This window comes from Panulirus ornatus, chromosome 21, assembly GCF_036320965.1.
Source record: "Panulirus ornatus isolate Po-2019 chromosome 21, ASM3632096v1, whole genome shotgun sequence".
Classification (NCBI taxonomy): domain Eukaryota; kingdom Metazoa; phylum Arthropoda; class Malacostraca; order Decapoda; family Palinuridae; genus Panulirus; species Panulirus ornatus.
Window position 1 is genome coordinate 7,649,041 of NC_092244.1, and position 14,222 is coordinate 7,663,262.

Here is a 14,222-nt window from a genome sequence, read left to right on the forward strand (position 1 = left end):
AAGTAAATGAATTTAAGATATTTGGGTAACAATTTGAGTGAGAGAAATATGCTACTGTAATACTGGCTGACAACCTCTATATGTCTGAAGAGATAGATAAAAATGTAACCATGGACAATGCGCTTTAGGTATAACAAAATCTCAGACCAAAGATATCGTTTTCATGGTCCATGTGATATATATATATATATATATATATATATATATATATATATATATATATATATATATATATATATATATATATATATATACTGCAAGCTTTTATTTTCATGGGAAAGTCATTGCTTTTACAGCCGATCGCCAGGTCAAACATTCACACAATTTTTTGAAATAATTTAGGTTACTGCTTTCCCCCTAGGCATATTATCTTCATTAAACGCCAGGGGTGACATAGGCGGCAAAGTCAACCACATCTGTGAAATTCCAGCCACCAGCAAAACTGGTGCCGAGGCATCTAATTAGTGGCACCACGCTGGTCTATTTGTGGTATGTGTTGCTGGGCGCTTGTGTGCATGTGTTAGTGTGAATGCATGGCTATGAGTGAGTGGAGGCGAGTCTCTAGTGTCTTAACCGTTCGTATATGTGTTGTAGGCTCGCAACTGTCTCTCAAAACTCTTGAGTTTGCGCATTGCAGGTTTCGTGAGATGCCTTTTTATTCTGTGACTGTTTAATGCCTTTTTTTCATCCACTGGTCTCAGCCTACGGGATGGACCAATGTCTACCAACCTTCTGTCAGCTATTCTCCACAAAAGTGTGCAACGGCAGAACCTACCGCCTCCCACTCACTTTATAATGTCGTTAGCTGCAGCCATGTACGAGCAGGAGTGTTCATGAAGGCCTGACCTTGCCTCTTGAGTTGAATAGGACAAAAATATTGAATGATAAGAGTTTTTGACGAAGCGAAAGTAACCCGTCTTGAAATTATCAGCGGATCCACTATTGCCAGAGGCACTTTACAGCTTCTGACGGATCAAACATCTTATCTCTGACATCCATTCGCGAGGAGTAGATGTGCAGCCATACAAAGACAAGAATCAATATCTGTAATGTAACTCCAGCATGGAATGCTGGTCCCAGATCTGGCCACTGGCAATACTCTTCTTTGATCAACGTAATCATTAACCTCTCATATTCCAGTTTTCGATTTCTCTTTACCTCTTTTGGTACTCCTGTTTCCTTTCCAAACACGAACTCGTACGTGGCACCCACTTCACTCGTATGAAGCGCAGACTTCTCTGTGATTCACGAGTTCGAATCCGTCGAAGGTCACGCCAGCATACCCAAGGGTTCGTTCGTATCGCCGCGCTTCGAAAGTTTACCCAAAGAGTTAACGTCCGTCTGGCGTTTGATACAACGGCGGAACTTCGGAAACAGCGAATGATGTTCCTCTAGCCAAAAACGAATTCTTTGTGCATCAACTATCGGAGGTCCGGCCGCGCATTACTCAGCTTCAAAGAAAACCCAGTGCTGGCGACGGGAAGGGTGTGTGTGTGTGTGTGTGTGTGTGTGTGTGTGTGTGTGTGTGTGTGTGTGTGTAGCAGCCGGCAGGAGGGGTCGTCACGGCAGAGTCAGGTGCTGGAACTGGAAGATCAGCGGGACGCCTGTTCCACGAAATTTTCATGGAATGTCAGGCACGTTGTGCGAGTTGCCCAGTGAGATATGCCAGGCCGGAGCTCAAGCCATTACTATGCAGTGAGCGAGGTGCTCTGGCAGGCACCAGAGGGGCTGAGATGAGAGGGAAATGGCCCCATTCTAATAAGGAAGAAGACCATGTGCCATGCATTAAACTGGAAATGGAGAATTTTTTTTTGCAAGGGATGACGTTAAAAAGGTTCGTGTCCTCTAAGCATTTTGGAAACACAGACTCGTATCCCAGAGCGGTGTGTGTGTGTGTGTGTGTGTGTGTGTGTGTGTGTGTGTGTGTGTGTGTGTGTGTGGTTCATTAAGAAATGTACGATTGCCATACATACAAAATATATATATATATATATATATATATATATATATATATATATATATATATATATATATATATATATATATAACAGTACTAAACAAATACTGGCTGAGGGTGGGAATAGTTCCAATTTCTGAACTAAAAGCATCACATGTAAAATGCTCGGAGAGGATGAGTCCCTGAAAAGAGAGAGAGAGAGAGAGAGAGAGAGAGAGAGAGAGAGAGAGAGAGAGAGAGAGAGAGAGAGAGAGAGAGAGAGAGAGAGAGAGAGAGAGAGAGAGAGAGAGAGAGAGCTAAGAAGAGATGGCAATGGAGGTCTGAAGGCACAGGCCCGCAAGGATTAAGGTGTCAACATAGGATGGACTGGGTACTCCCGACGCATCATCCAAGCAATATTCTTCAGTTAAGAAAAACTGGAACTTCTTCCGATACACTGCAATGAAGAAAACTGTGCTGGTTCCATTACCAGTGTAAGAGCCCATCTGGCAGCTGAAAGACGTGGCGAAAAAAAATGATACGTTAACACTTTTCTGTAGATCTTGTAAGTCATGTTTTAGAAATGTGTACATCAAGCAAATAATGATGAACGGATCAGAGATGCACTGACTAAAAACCAATTGTGAAATACGGTATAAAACTTCACGTCCATGCAAAAGCATCAAAGCCTCATGCAATATTCGTTAGAAGAAAATTACCTTTCAATAGTGTTAGAAAGATATGCAAATCATCAACCAAGTTTTAATCAATCAGTCGGACTGAAACCTCGGCAGCTTCTGGTGTATATAAAGATATCATACGTCATTATACAGTGAATATATAATGAATAAAAAGGAAATTTTTTTTCCAAGTCAGTTATACCAGCCCACACAGATGCAACTAATTCAGTCTGGGTCATGCAGCAGTCAACAATTAACACTGTGGGTGTGCTGACATTAAGCATCGACCCAACGCACCTACATGAGAACACTCCATGCCTCCCCCTAATTCCCCGAGGCGGGACCTGAGACAGAAGTGGAGAGTCTTAAACCCGTCTAGCCTTAAGCTATGCCAAGCCTCACGCATCCACCTAAAATCTGTGGTTCTCTGAAACTCGGGCAAATCAAAACCATTAACAGCCCTGAGCACGTCTGACCCAAATACATAAGGTTACTTCTCCTGCCTCTAAGTATGTTTGATCCAAGACTGTTGGACCTTATTAGTACCAAACTCTAAGCACCTCTTATACAAGGATTAAGGAGTTATTATGCTATAACCATTATATTACTAAACCTAATCGAAAACACACTAAACTTATCAAAGCCCCAACTTTCTAGCAGGCTCTTCGGCAAGTGTTCCACAATGCTCGACCTCTGCATTAAATCCGATTTCCAGCTAAGGAGCCTGAGGCGTTCCAGGAACAAAGATGGAACTTCTTAAAAGGTTCCTCATCAGCGCCACAAAATCACCCAGGGCCTCGTACTCCAGCAAGCATTGTCAAAAGCATTGCAATATAACCACCGGTTCACTATTTACTATGTCCTCCGTAAGGATTCCCACGTAACCAAAGGCTCACCATCCACCGAGTCCTCTAAACACCCCTCAGTATAACTCAGGACTCGCCCATACAACAAGCCCTACACAAGCAGCGACACAGCACGGCGAACAGTCTCACTTTCCAGACCCAACAAAGTTCCTCACCTTCCGAAAGTTCTTCCAGAAGCGTTCCACCAAGACGGACATCAGAGCCAGGATGTACCCGACGGAAAGGATGGCCAGCGGTCCCCCGAAGTCCTGGAAATCTAGTGCCTGGAGGAGAAGCCGGGGAAAATGAGGTGGATTACAAGGGGCAGCAGTGATGAATCTTCAGCTACAGCAAGTCCTACGCAATCTCTTCCCTACCATGTATGGGTTCTAATCTTATCTTTTACAAACAAATGCAAGTAAGTTTTTGATGGATACGAGACATCTCATACTCCTTTGTTGTTCTGATCATCTTCAAGGCAAATGATTTCGTGATCTTTATTCAAACATATAAAAAGAAAAACAAAAAAACTGACCACTCGGCAAAATTTAAGAACAAATCCACAGTGTACCTGAATTATGCTAAGATGTATTTTAGTTAATCAATCCAGCTACCTTTACTGTGTAGGAGTATAATTACTGAAAATCTGATGTTTTATTAAATGTTGTAAGCATTCAGGAGATTAATAATGTGTATCATATCTATTACACTAAAATAAATGATAACCAGCCATAAAAACTAAATTACTGAGATAATAACCGCTTGAATTATTTTTAGCCCCGTTCTTATCTTCATAACGAGGATCGAGTGCCTTAACAAGCAACCTGTTGTCTCGCCCCCACACAACCTCAACCTATGTTCACACAGCGTCTTAAAGGGAAAATCGAGCCACCATGCTATCATAAGCGCGTTCCACTCTCTCACGTTGCACGCTAAGCTGATTTGTTTGGTAAGTTTTAAGTCTCCATTCACAGCGATATCTTCAAGCTGATTTGCTAGGTAAGTTTTAAGTCTCCATTCACAGCGATATCTTCAAGCTGATTTGTTAGGTAAGTTTTAAGTCTCCATTCACAGCGATATCTTCAAGCTGATTTGCTAGGTAAGTTTTAAGTCTCCATTCACAGCGATATCTTCAAGCTGATTTGTTAGGTAAGTTTTAAGTCTCCATTCACATCGTTATCTTCAAGCAGGAGACAACCTCCGCTGCACATGGTGAAAAATCACTGCTCTAACATCACTGTGCAGTACCTCCCTGGCTGGTTGATTCACTCCGCATCTTTGACCAGAAGCGCTAAGCCAGGAGTGGGTACTTAAAATTCACTTACTGCTATTGCTCTCCTTTCATTCCAGTCACAAAATAGAAAATAAAGGAAAGGGAAGGAAAGAAATTGATACCAAATGGAGACAGTCGAAAGCGCCCAACCTCTCCACAGTCACCAACCTTAGTAAAGGACACTGGGTCTCTGATGCCGCATCGCTTGGTATTAGGCCAGTGCTTCTCCCTCCAGTTGTCGAAGAGCCCGGCCTCCTGCATGCGGATGAACCTGAGGTGTTGCAACGTAAAGAGCTTATGACTATGGTCGGGTAAGTCGTAGGCAGCATCACGTTGTGATGAACAGATATAGATCAAAGACTGAAGTGAACTGTGGGAAGCGCCATACGTCTGTGTCTATGCGAGAATAAAAGATGAAACGAAAGAAATTTCAACACGAAAACGCACAACAACGCACAAAGCACTTAAGACATATCAACAGGAATACACAGGTACACGCAGTTGAACACATGAGCACTTAAAACGTTGTATATAATATCATGTAATATATATATATATATGGATCCCGAAGTGTCTTTGTTGTGGAAGCAACACATAATGACTGCAGGAACTAGGTAGGTCTGTGAGGGTGAAGCCTACATCGAAATGTCTTTGATCACGAGAGTGTTGGTTGGGACAAGAGGTGTGTCGTGGTACTTACTCCTTGTTGAAGAGGAGCCTGAGAGGGTTGCCCTCCTGGAAGATCCAGCCGAAGGCGGCGGGGAAGAAGGTCTCCCTCACCAGCGCCAGGCTACATTGCCCAGTCTTGTGGTATTCCTCCAACATGGCGAAGTCCAAGTACGACTTCTCCTGCAAACCAAGAATCGCACCGGTGGTAAGCTGGTCGACAAGTCCCACTCTCCTTCCCTCCCTCCCTCTTTCTTTATCCCATCTCCCTAATTCTTTCTTTTAATTCTCTGCTGCACTCCTGCCCTCCTCGTCACCTCCGCTGGGGCGTTTTCCATGAGGCCGCCAGTACAACACACACGTACAAGTGTCCTGGTCTGAACCCTAGTGTTCATCAAGCTGTGGAATGATTCAAAGTGTCGGTGAAACTGTGAGTCTGAATCGCAGGTTCACTTGGTAGTGGCATTGTGAATCTGACAAGTGAAGGCGAGGTATGATTCACTGTAATAGTGGGAACTGTGGCCCCTGAATGATCACAGGACAGGTGAAGTTTAGGCTTGATTCACAGTCTTAGTGAAGCTGTGGCATCAGTTACAATGTTAGTAGCGCTGTGGCACGAACACAGCGTTAGTAAAGCAGGGGCGTGAACCACAGCGTTACTGACGCTGTGCCATGAATCACAGTCTAAGAGGCAGTGTGACATGAAGCACAGCATTGGCAAAGCTGTGGCATCGATCACAATATTAGTGCTGTGGCATGAAACCACAGCAGTACTAGCGCCGTGCCATGAAACCCAATCTAAGTGGCGTTGTGACCTGAAGCACAGCATCAGTGGAGCTGTGGCATGTGGTACAGCATCAGCGCTGCTGTGGCCCACAAGTTAACCACCTGAGCTCGACGTTATGACCCTTGGCTATAATGACATCGGTCCTTTGACCTGGCCCTTAAAGGGCCAGCTTATGGATAAAAGGCCGCCATAACCAAAGGTCGAACAGGATCATCATAACCAAAGGGCTTGCACGAGTACTCCGGAGGGGAAGAAATAAAAGAAAACGAGACACCAGTTCGATACCTTGATGAAGGCATGGGATCCCTCGAGGACCTTAAGGACGCCTTCGTGGTCGGTGGACACCAGGTCGCTCTCGTCCGTCACGAAGGGCGCCCCCACTTCCCTGTAGACGCCCTCCGAGGCCTTACCCTGCCACATAACACTCATTTTACTTCTCCTCCTCCTGTCGCATCAGAACTCAACATGGTAAACATTAATCACCACATGTCCGCTAACACGATCACAATAATCATCACATGTCTGTTAACATGATCACAATAATCAACACATGTCTGTTAACATGATCACAATAATCATCACATGTCTGTTAACATGATCACAATAATCATCACATGTCTGTTAACATGATCACATTAATCACCACATGTCTGCTAATATGATCGCAATAATCACCACATATCTGCTACCATGATCAATCACCATATGTCTGCCAACATGATCACATTAATCATCACATGTTTGCTAACATGAATACAATGATAACCACATGTCTGCTAACATTATCACAATACACACCGCATATCTATCAACATGATCGCAATAATCACCACATACATGCCACATATCATTCAACATGATCATAATAATCGCTCCACCTCTGCTAGGATGATCACAACAAACACATAACATCTGCCAGCAACGTCACAAAATCCAATATATACGTCTAACACCATAATCACAATTTCTGCCACCATGATCACAACACTTGTCAACAGTATTGACCTCACATCACCAACTAATACAACATTCCCTTCATATCCGCCACATCACCACTTCATATCCGCAACATCACCACTTCACATCCGCCACATCACTTCATACCTGCTACCAACATAACAATCCACCATGATTACCAGTATTCAGTTACCATCATCCTTACACCCGCCAACATCTTTTTAAAACAATTTTGTGTACGAAACAGATTATCAATCATGACCCAATAATCCCGAACCCATTCACTGTGAGTTTCAAGCGAAGCAAAGATCCTACCATGCAAGTCTTATTTACATTCTGTATTCGTGAAAACTTGATTCGTCTTATTAGGCTACGTATAACATTCAAACTAGCGAAAAAAAATGCTCAACGTACGAAGCAACTATTTGCAGTCGAATGGACAATACCTGCGTTCAAACACAAAGTTATACACTGCATGCATAAGACATGCGAACCATTAGCTAATGAACAACAGTAGTATTCGTGTGATCATTCACGATGACTGGGAAACCATCTGTTGTGCATGAGGCCACCTGCATGCAAGATGGTTCTCAACGAAGGACTGGGCCAGAGCCACACTGACACTGTATTTGGTCTCAAAATCATCCGGTTGGCGGATGTAACTTCGACGTTGACGGCCTGGCAGTTGACAGACCTGAAGCCCAAACAATCAACCGATAACGAGAGAGAGAGAGAGAGAGAGAGAGAGAGAGAGAGAGAGAGAGAGAGAGAGAGAGAGAGAGAGAGAGAGAGAGAGAGAGAGAGAGAGAGAGAGAGAGAATCTATTGAGCAAAGGATTAGCTAAAAAAAAAAAAAAAAAGAAAACACCAGCAGAACCAGTTGCCCTCAGCCTTAGTAGATATACAATATTCAAAGGGTCAACAACATCTTTCACACTTAGTGACCACGGTGGCCGCTGGCTACAGGAAGACTACACACTGAGTCATTCTAGCAACGCTTTTGTTCGTCTGTTTCCTATGATTCGTGTAGCATTATAACTGGTGAGACTGGAGTGGCGTTAGGGGCTGGCTGGCTGGCTGGGGAGGAGTCGACACGCTACGGTCGCGAATCCCGACGCGTTGTCAACTCGTCGTCTCTTCGGTCATATGCAGAGCCTCCGCGACCGCACGGCTCTGCAACACAGCTGGAGCAGGAAGACAGGAGGCAGGGAACGCAGGAACTGGAGTGGTTCTACAACACAGCTGGAGTGGAAAGACAGGAGGCAGGGGACACAGGAACTGGAGTGGTTCTACAACACAGCTGGAGCAGGTAGACAAGAGGCAGGGAACATAGGAACTGGAGTGGTTCTACAACACAGCTGGAGTGGAAAGACAGGAGGCAGGGGACACAGGAACTGGAGCGGTTCTACAACACAGATGAAGTGGGAAGGCAGGGGGACACAGGAACTGTGGTTCTACAACACAGCTGGAGTGGAAAGACAGGGGGCAGGGGACACAGGAACTGGAGTGGTTCTACAACACAGATGAAGCGGGAAGGCAGGGGGACACAGGAACTGTGGTTCTACAACACAGCTGGAGTGGGAAGAGAAGTTTTGACTACGGTGGCCAATCACCGCCAGGGTGTGGCTCTGTGGTCATCATTCAATTATTCCTGAGGGTCGCACAGTCATGTTCAACTAGAAATGCATTCGTTACATTTTTAACCCGGGCCTCAAAATTTCCTGCTACACTACACACAGCAGAATCTCATTTGTCTCACTGTGAGTTGAGATATATGCTAAAACACGAACTTGAATAAAGAATTTTTGATCATAGAATAATGCACATAAAAACTCTATTTCTGGAGGTATTTGATATTCCGTTTTGTACGCGTACAATTTTCCTTTTAAATTTCAACAAATTCTGACGGATAAAATGGTATTCACTTCAAACTGTAACACTGCATAAAATCCGCTGGATATGGAAAATGTTTGGCATGAAATATTTCACAGGCCCGGGGCCGGACATCAAACAGTAGCATAAATATTACACATGAGAAATAACGACCAATTAAAAGAGAATATCTAAATCCTGATATTTGACAGAAAACAATTTGGCGATGGTTTTTCAACAACAAAAAAATGAAAAAAGATGAAGCAAACAACTTTCACACTTATAATGAAAAGCCCATTTGTAACTGAGTCAATATATTCTCCAAGTGGCGTGAAAATGTGTAAACCGTTTTCAGGTGCTGATAAGACAACAGAGTCCCTATACACCAGCGTTAATGACAGGCTATGACAGTCTGTGGCATAACCCCTCAACCTGGGCGTTATATCTGGTAGGCTCTGTCACTGCGGCTACTGTGTGTCAGGTGGTGGATGGATGAGTGCCAGGGAAGCCCCCCACCACACGACTATCTCAATCAGCAAAACCTGGCATCACACACACACACACACACACACACAAGTTAAATCATTGCAATGAGGTGTACCTCGTCAACTCTATTCAATATACTGTGAATGAATCACTATGAGAGAGATAGTAACCAGGAGAGGAGATGATAGAGGGTGACACATTAAACGTGAGGCTTCAACTTGGAGATGGTATAAACAAACAATGAACACAATGAAGGGAGCTGGAATTACAATTCGAAATACAGTACTTCAGAGAATTCTGCTGACCTCTTTCGTGCTATAAAGTGGTTATTTGTACAATCTAATCAGGTTCCGAGAATCGGGCCTTTTTATGTAATCTAATAATTCGCGTAATACATACACACAAATATGTCTTCTACTCTTTCTATGAAAGATAATCAACGAGGAACTCTCACTAGCTCACCATGAAGAAGACAGACACTCACCAGGACCAGGGATCTCACCAAGACCAGGATCTCACCAAGACCAAGATCTCACCAGGACTAGAATCTCACCAGGAACAAGGACTCACCAATATCACTCACTCACGTAGAATTGACCCTCCTGCTGGACTCCTGACTCACCAAGAATAAGGAGGCAAGCGCCGAAGAGCGTCGGAAGGTCCACTTCAGCTCCGTCTGCCGAGGGAGGCCAGAGAGGGAAGAGAAGGCCTCGTACACCCGCGGCACCGTCAGGAAGGAGATGAGGACGCCGGTGTAGGCGCAGGAGAGGGCGATGACGGCCGTGATCCACGCCCCGAACACCACCCGCGACGCCGACGTCATGGGGTACACCACGCCTGGCAGGGGAGAGTGAGGGCGTGAGAGAGAGAGAGAGAGCAGGGAGAGATAAGGCAATGAAAAGGTCCCGACGAGTCAGTTATGATGTGTGAGCGTGTGAGAGGCGGAGGAGGAAGATATGCGAGGGGATATGAGGGACGGGAGGTAAAGCGAGGCGTGATTTGGGGTCAGAAATGAGCACAGATGAATGCTCAAAACAGAGACTGGCATTAAACCCTCTATAACCCGGTCATCTTACTGCCATTTCCTAACAAAAAGTCTAGATATCTGTACTACCTGTATACCACAACAAAATGGTTTATTCAACACAATGTACGTCTCCAAATCATAAACATGCCATCTAATGAATGTGAGGGACGTGCAATCAACGGTATTTTGAGCTGGCTGGCAAAAGACGGCCTTGTATCCACACCTACAGATATCTACAGTTGTAAGCCAGGTACTTCAGGGGACGAGAAGTGGCGCTGTGGCTCACCTTGCTGGAGGAGTGAGGTCGAGAGCATCCAGTAGTAGCCGAAGACGGTGGTGCGCCTGGGTGGGTATGCCTGGTTGTGTGGGTACAGGTAGTTGGAGTCGAGGCTCAGCAGGTACATGGTGGGGCCGAGCACTAGGAAGCTAACCAGGACCCCCAGCCAGACCTGTTCCCATCAACACCACTAGTTACTAGTGAACACCGTGAGAGTCACATTATTACTGGACACCACAAGAAACAAATCAGTGTCTATGAGCTTATTACTAATTACCATACATGACCTATAAACGCATACTCATCAACAGTTTGTAATCATACTCCCGTAAATTACAATTAGACATAAAATGGTCATAGGTTTACAAACTCTGGAGGTCAAAATCTCTCGGGTTTTCGCAATAGATCCACCTGAGTTGGGCAGACGAGCTGCCGATGCAGGATCCTAGAGAGAGAGAGAGGGAGACACATATATCTGGACGGAAGGGTCACTTGGGCTACTGTTTATGTTTCAAATATAAACCTGGTGAGCCATGTTGGTCTACAGTCGCAAGTAATTCCTTTCAAAGCATGAACCGTTGTGCCAAGGGCCATCAACATGCATCAATTCGATCATGGTCTGACTGTACCAGTACTATGCATCAGAATGAAGAGGAACATCAATAATGCTGACGATTTTGTATTAGTAAATATAAGTCTTGAGCTCAATATTAATCAAATCGTTTTTGAAAGAAAAAAATAAAGTTGCATGTTCCAACACTGTTTAGGATACGCACACTGTACAATACCTGTCATTTAATTAATAATAAAGTGACTTCAGACATCTGTCAAAAGAAATATCTTCATATATCAACCCAGTTTACCTACAACCATCCATTTACTTCCAGTTTACAATAGATGGATCAAGTGTATTCTGGTATGCATGATTTTTAAAAATCAAATTTCGAAATTTGAAAGAAAGAAATGTGCTTCCTGTGTACGCTTTCGCATGAAGTTTGCTGATGACAGGATCAATTCTGATTTGATACCCAGGTACAGCAACACGAGCCAAGGGAGACATCTAACTTCACTAATCATCCGAGTAAAAAGGAATAAAGATGGCTCAATTATTTCTGATAATTCTTAGAATGATGATTTCACGAAACGACGGGGAAATATATACACACTCTCCTCACTTGGTTATTACCGCCACACCAGTCGGCCCTTCACTCATCTGCCACCACGACAGACGCTGGTACAGCGAGTGGCCGCCCCTCCATCTACCAGTCGTTACCACCACACCAGGAGCTGGCACCGCAGCTATTCGTCCATATCTATACCAGCCAACACCACCACACCGGGCGCTGGTGATCTTGTGATCAGCCTTGATGTTGTACGGCGAATCTCCACAATAACTCGGCGATCACTGACTGATACCTAGCGCACAAAGAGGGGAGGAAGGACCCGCACGAATACGGTGCCGCTACCTACGTCAATACTGATATGGTCTCTACACCTCTCCTTCCCTCCCTCGCTGGATCCGTCCCGCTGCCTGCTGAGATATGAGGCAGTCCTACGCGCCCCTGTACTATAAATCAGCCGACCACAACGAAGAGCTGGGTAAATATTTCATGGGCAGAAACTCTTAACAGAAAATGCTACTAACAGTTTCTGCTTCTACGTGTCTCTGACCAAGTCTCGCAAGGTCTATGAGGCAACCTTGGGGCCACCGCTGATATATATATATATATATATATATATATATATATATATATATATATATATATATATATATATATATATATATATATATATATATAAACCTGTGGTTTACTCATGTGCATCAAAGCAGTTCATTTCGGAGTCACAACACAATGCCTTTGAGCCGGACAATATTTCACAATCCCTCTTTACATCTTAATGGGGGCAATTTGTAGTCAATTCATTACCGCTGTAATGACAGTGCTAAAATAACTTATCCCTCAGACATGATATGTTTGCCTCAGTGGTCCCACCTCCCTCGGCCCCAGATCACAATGCAAAATGGATGGTCTTCATGTACGAGATATTAGTTTCTGATTTGAATACAATCAGGGGATCGTATTTATACACTCCGCATATTTTCTACCTTCAGAAACGATATACACCAAATACTTTCTCTGCCGATCGTTCGGTTGGCAAAACATACCTGCCGCAGTGCGAAGTATATGAAAAAGAAACGTAAATGACATGTAATAACACATCAATCCCAGCAGAGCAATTGGTGTCTACAGAACCAAACTCAAATGCAAGGGCGTCTCCTCACCTCGCTGGAGAACGGGTCCAGGAAGGCCGTGACCTTCTTGATGGGTCCCGGGGCGGGGATGAGGATGGCGGACGGGTCGTAGTAGTAGGGGAACGTGAAGTCTATGGCCTCCTCCCGCGCCAGCGTGATGGTGAAGGGCGCCACCCCGAGATCGGCCTCCTGCACGTACACACACACACACAAGAACACAAACACATACGTTGGTGAGGAACTGGCAGATTTGTCTGCATCTCTACCTACATGTCTCATATATCATCGACTCCTCCACTAACAGAGATATACTAGAAAACACACTCTGGCGATCTAACTATCTGTTTAGGACAACGCCTTTGGCCTGTCCACTCACTAACACAAAATCTTACCCAGAAAAGTAGTTGATATGTAATGGCTAAGTTGGTATATATACGTATGGTCTCTATATCTCCAACATAAAACTAAATCGAAGTAGAACTGGTCATCCAGCATGTATGTTGGCGAGTGTAGAACCTGTTAAGCCAGGTTCCGTAACAACATGATAGAAGAATGTGACGGGATTCCACGTGTGACCGGGTGGTACACGTGTTACGCGTCACGTGATGGTGTTGTACCAACTAGGCGACTCTACAGTTCTCCGAGGAACGTACCACAATAACCTACGTACACTCCAGGTCATGTGTACCTCACCTCAATACGGTACACCTGTATCTTCCAGTCAACCAAGGCACGACTTACCATGGCCGATGGTGTTAACCTGGCCTTCCCGTCATTAATACACAGAATCCCTCGCACTTACACTTACCCTCTGGGAAAGGTCTAAGTGATCTAGCCTGAACCACGAGCAACTTCATAACCCTCCTTCTTCGTCAGGGAAATGAACACATAAAACCATCTCGCGTACACTTGAGAATAATCACTGACCAGCTGCTGCCATTACACCATCATCATACAGGCGACAAATTTGTTTCTCCTCGACAACAGGTGGTGGCTGGCTCTCCACGTCTTGTGATTCGTTGCCGTATCTGCTCATCTCCAGTAGCACCTCAAGACCAGATAAGACCCTCATATTCCTAATGAAACCTCATGAAACCCCTGACGTAACAAACCTCACTAATCTATACATATTTGGACATTTGTTAACTCGCTACTTCTACTGA

General features: G+C 44.5%; 1 protein-coding gene across 1 annotated transcript in view; it reads right to left on the reverse strand.

Annotated features, from left to right (window-relative positions):
• The window catches only part of LOC139756207 (probable glutamate receptor), a 35,647-nt gene that overhangs the window by 2,590 nt on the left and 18,835 nt on the right, over positions 1-14,222 (reverse strand). The window contains exons 8-14 of the mRNA XM_071675371.1: positions 13,090-13,248; positions 10,815-10,977; positions 10,124-10,338; positions 6,473-6,598; positions 5,435-5,583; positions 4,903-5,005; positions 3,638-3,745 (exon numbers count right to left, since the gene is read on the reverse strand). Of these exons, the coding sequence (XP_071531472.1) occupies positions 3,638-3,745; positions 4,903-5,005; positions 5,435-5,583; positions 6,473-6,598; positions 10,124-10,338; positions 10,815-10,977; positions 13,090-13,248 (1,023 nt within the window). The remainder of the gene's footprint in view (positions 1-3,637; positions 3,746-4,902; positions 5,006-5,434; positions 5,584-6,472; positions 6,599-10,123; positions 10,339-10,814; positions 10,978-13,089; positions 13,249-14,222) is intronic.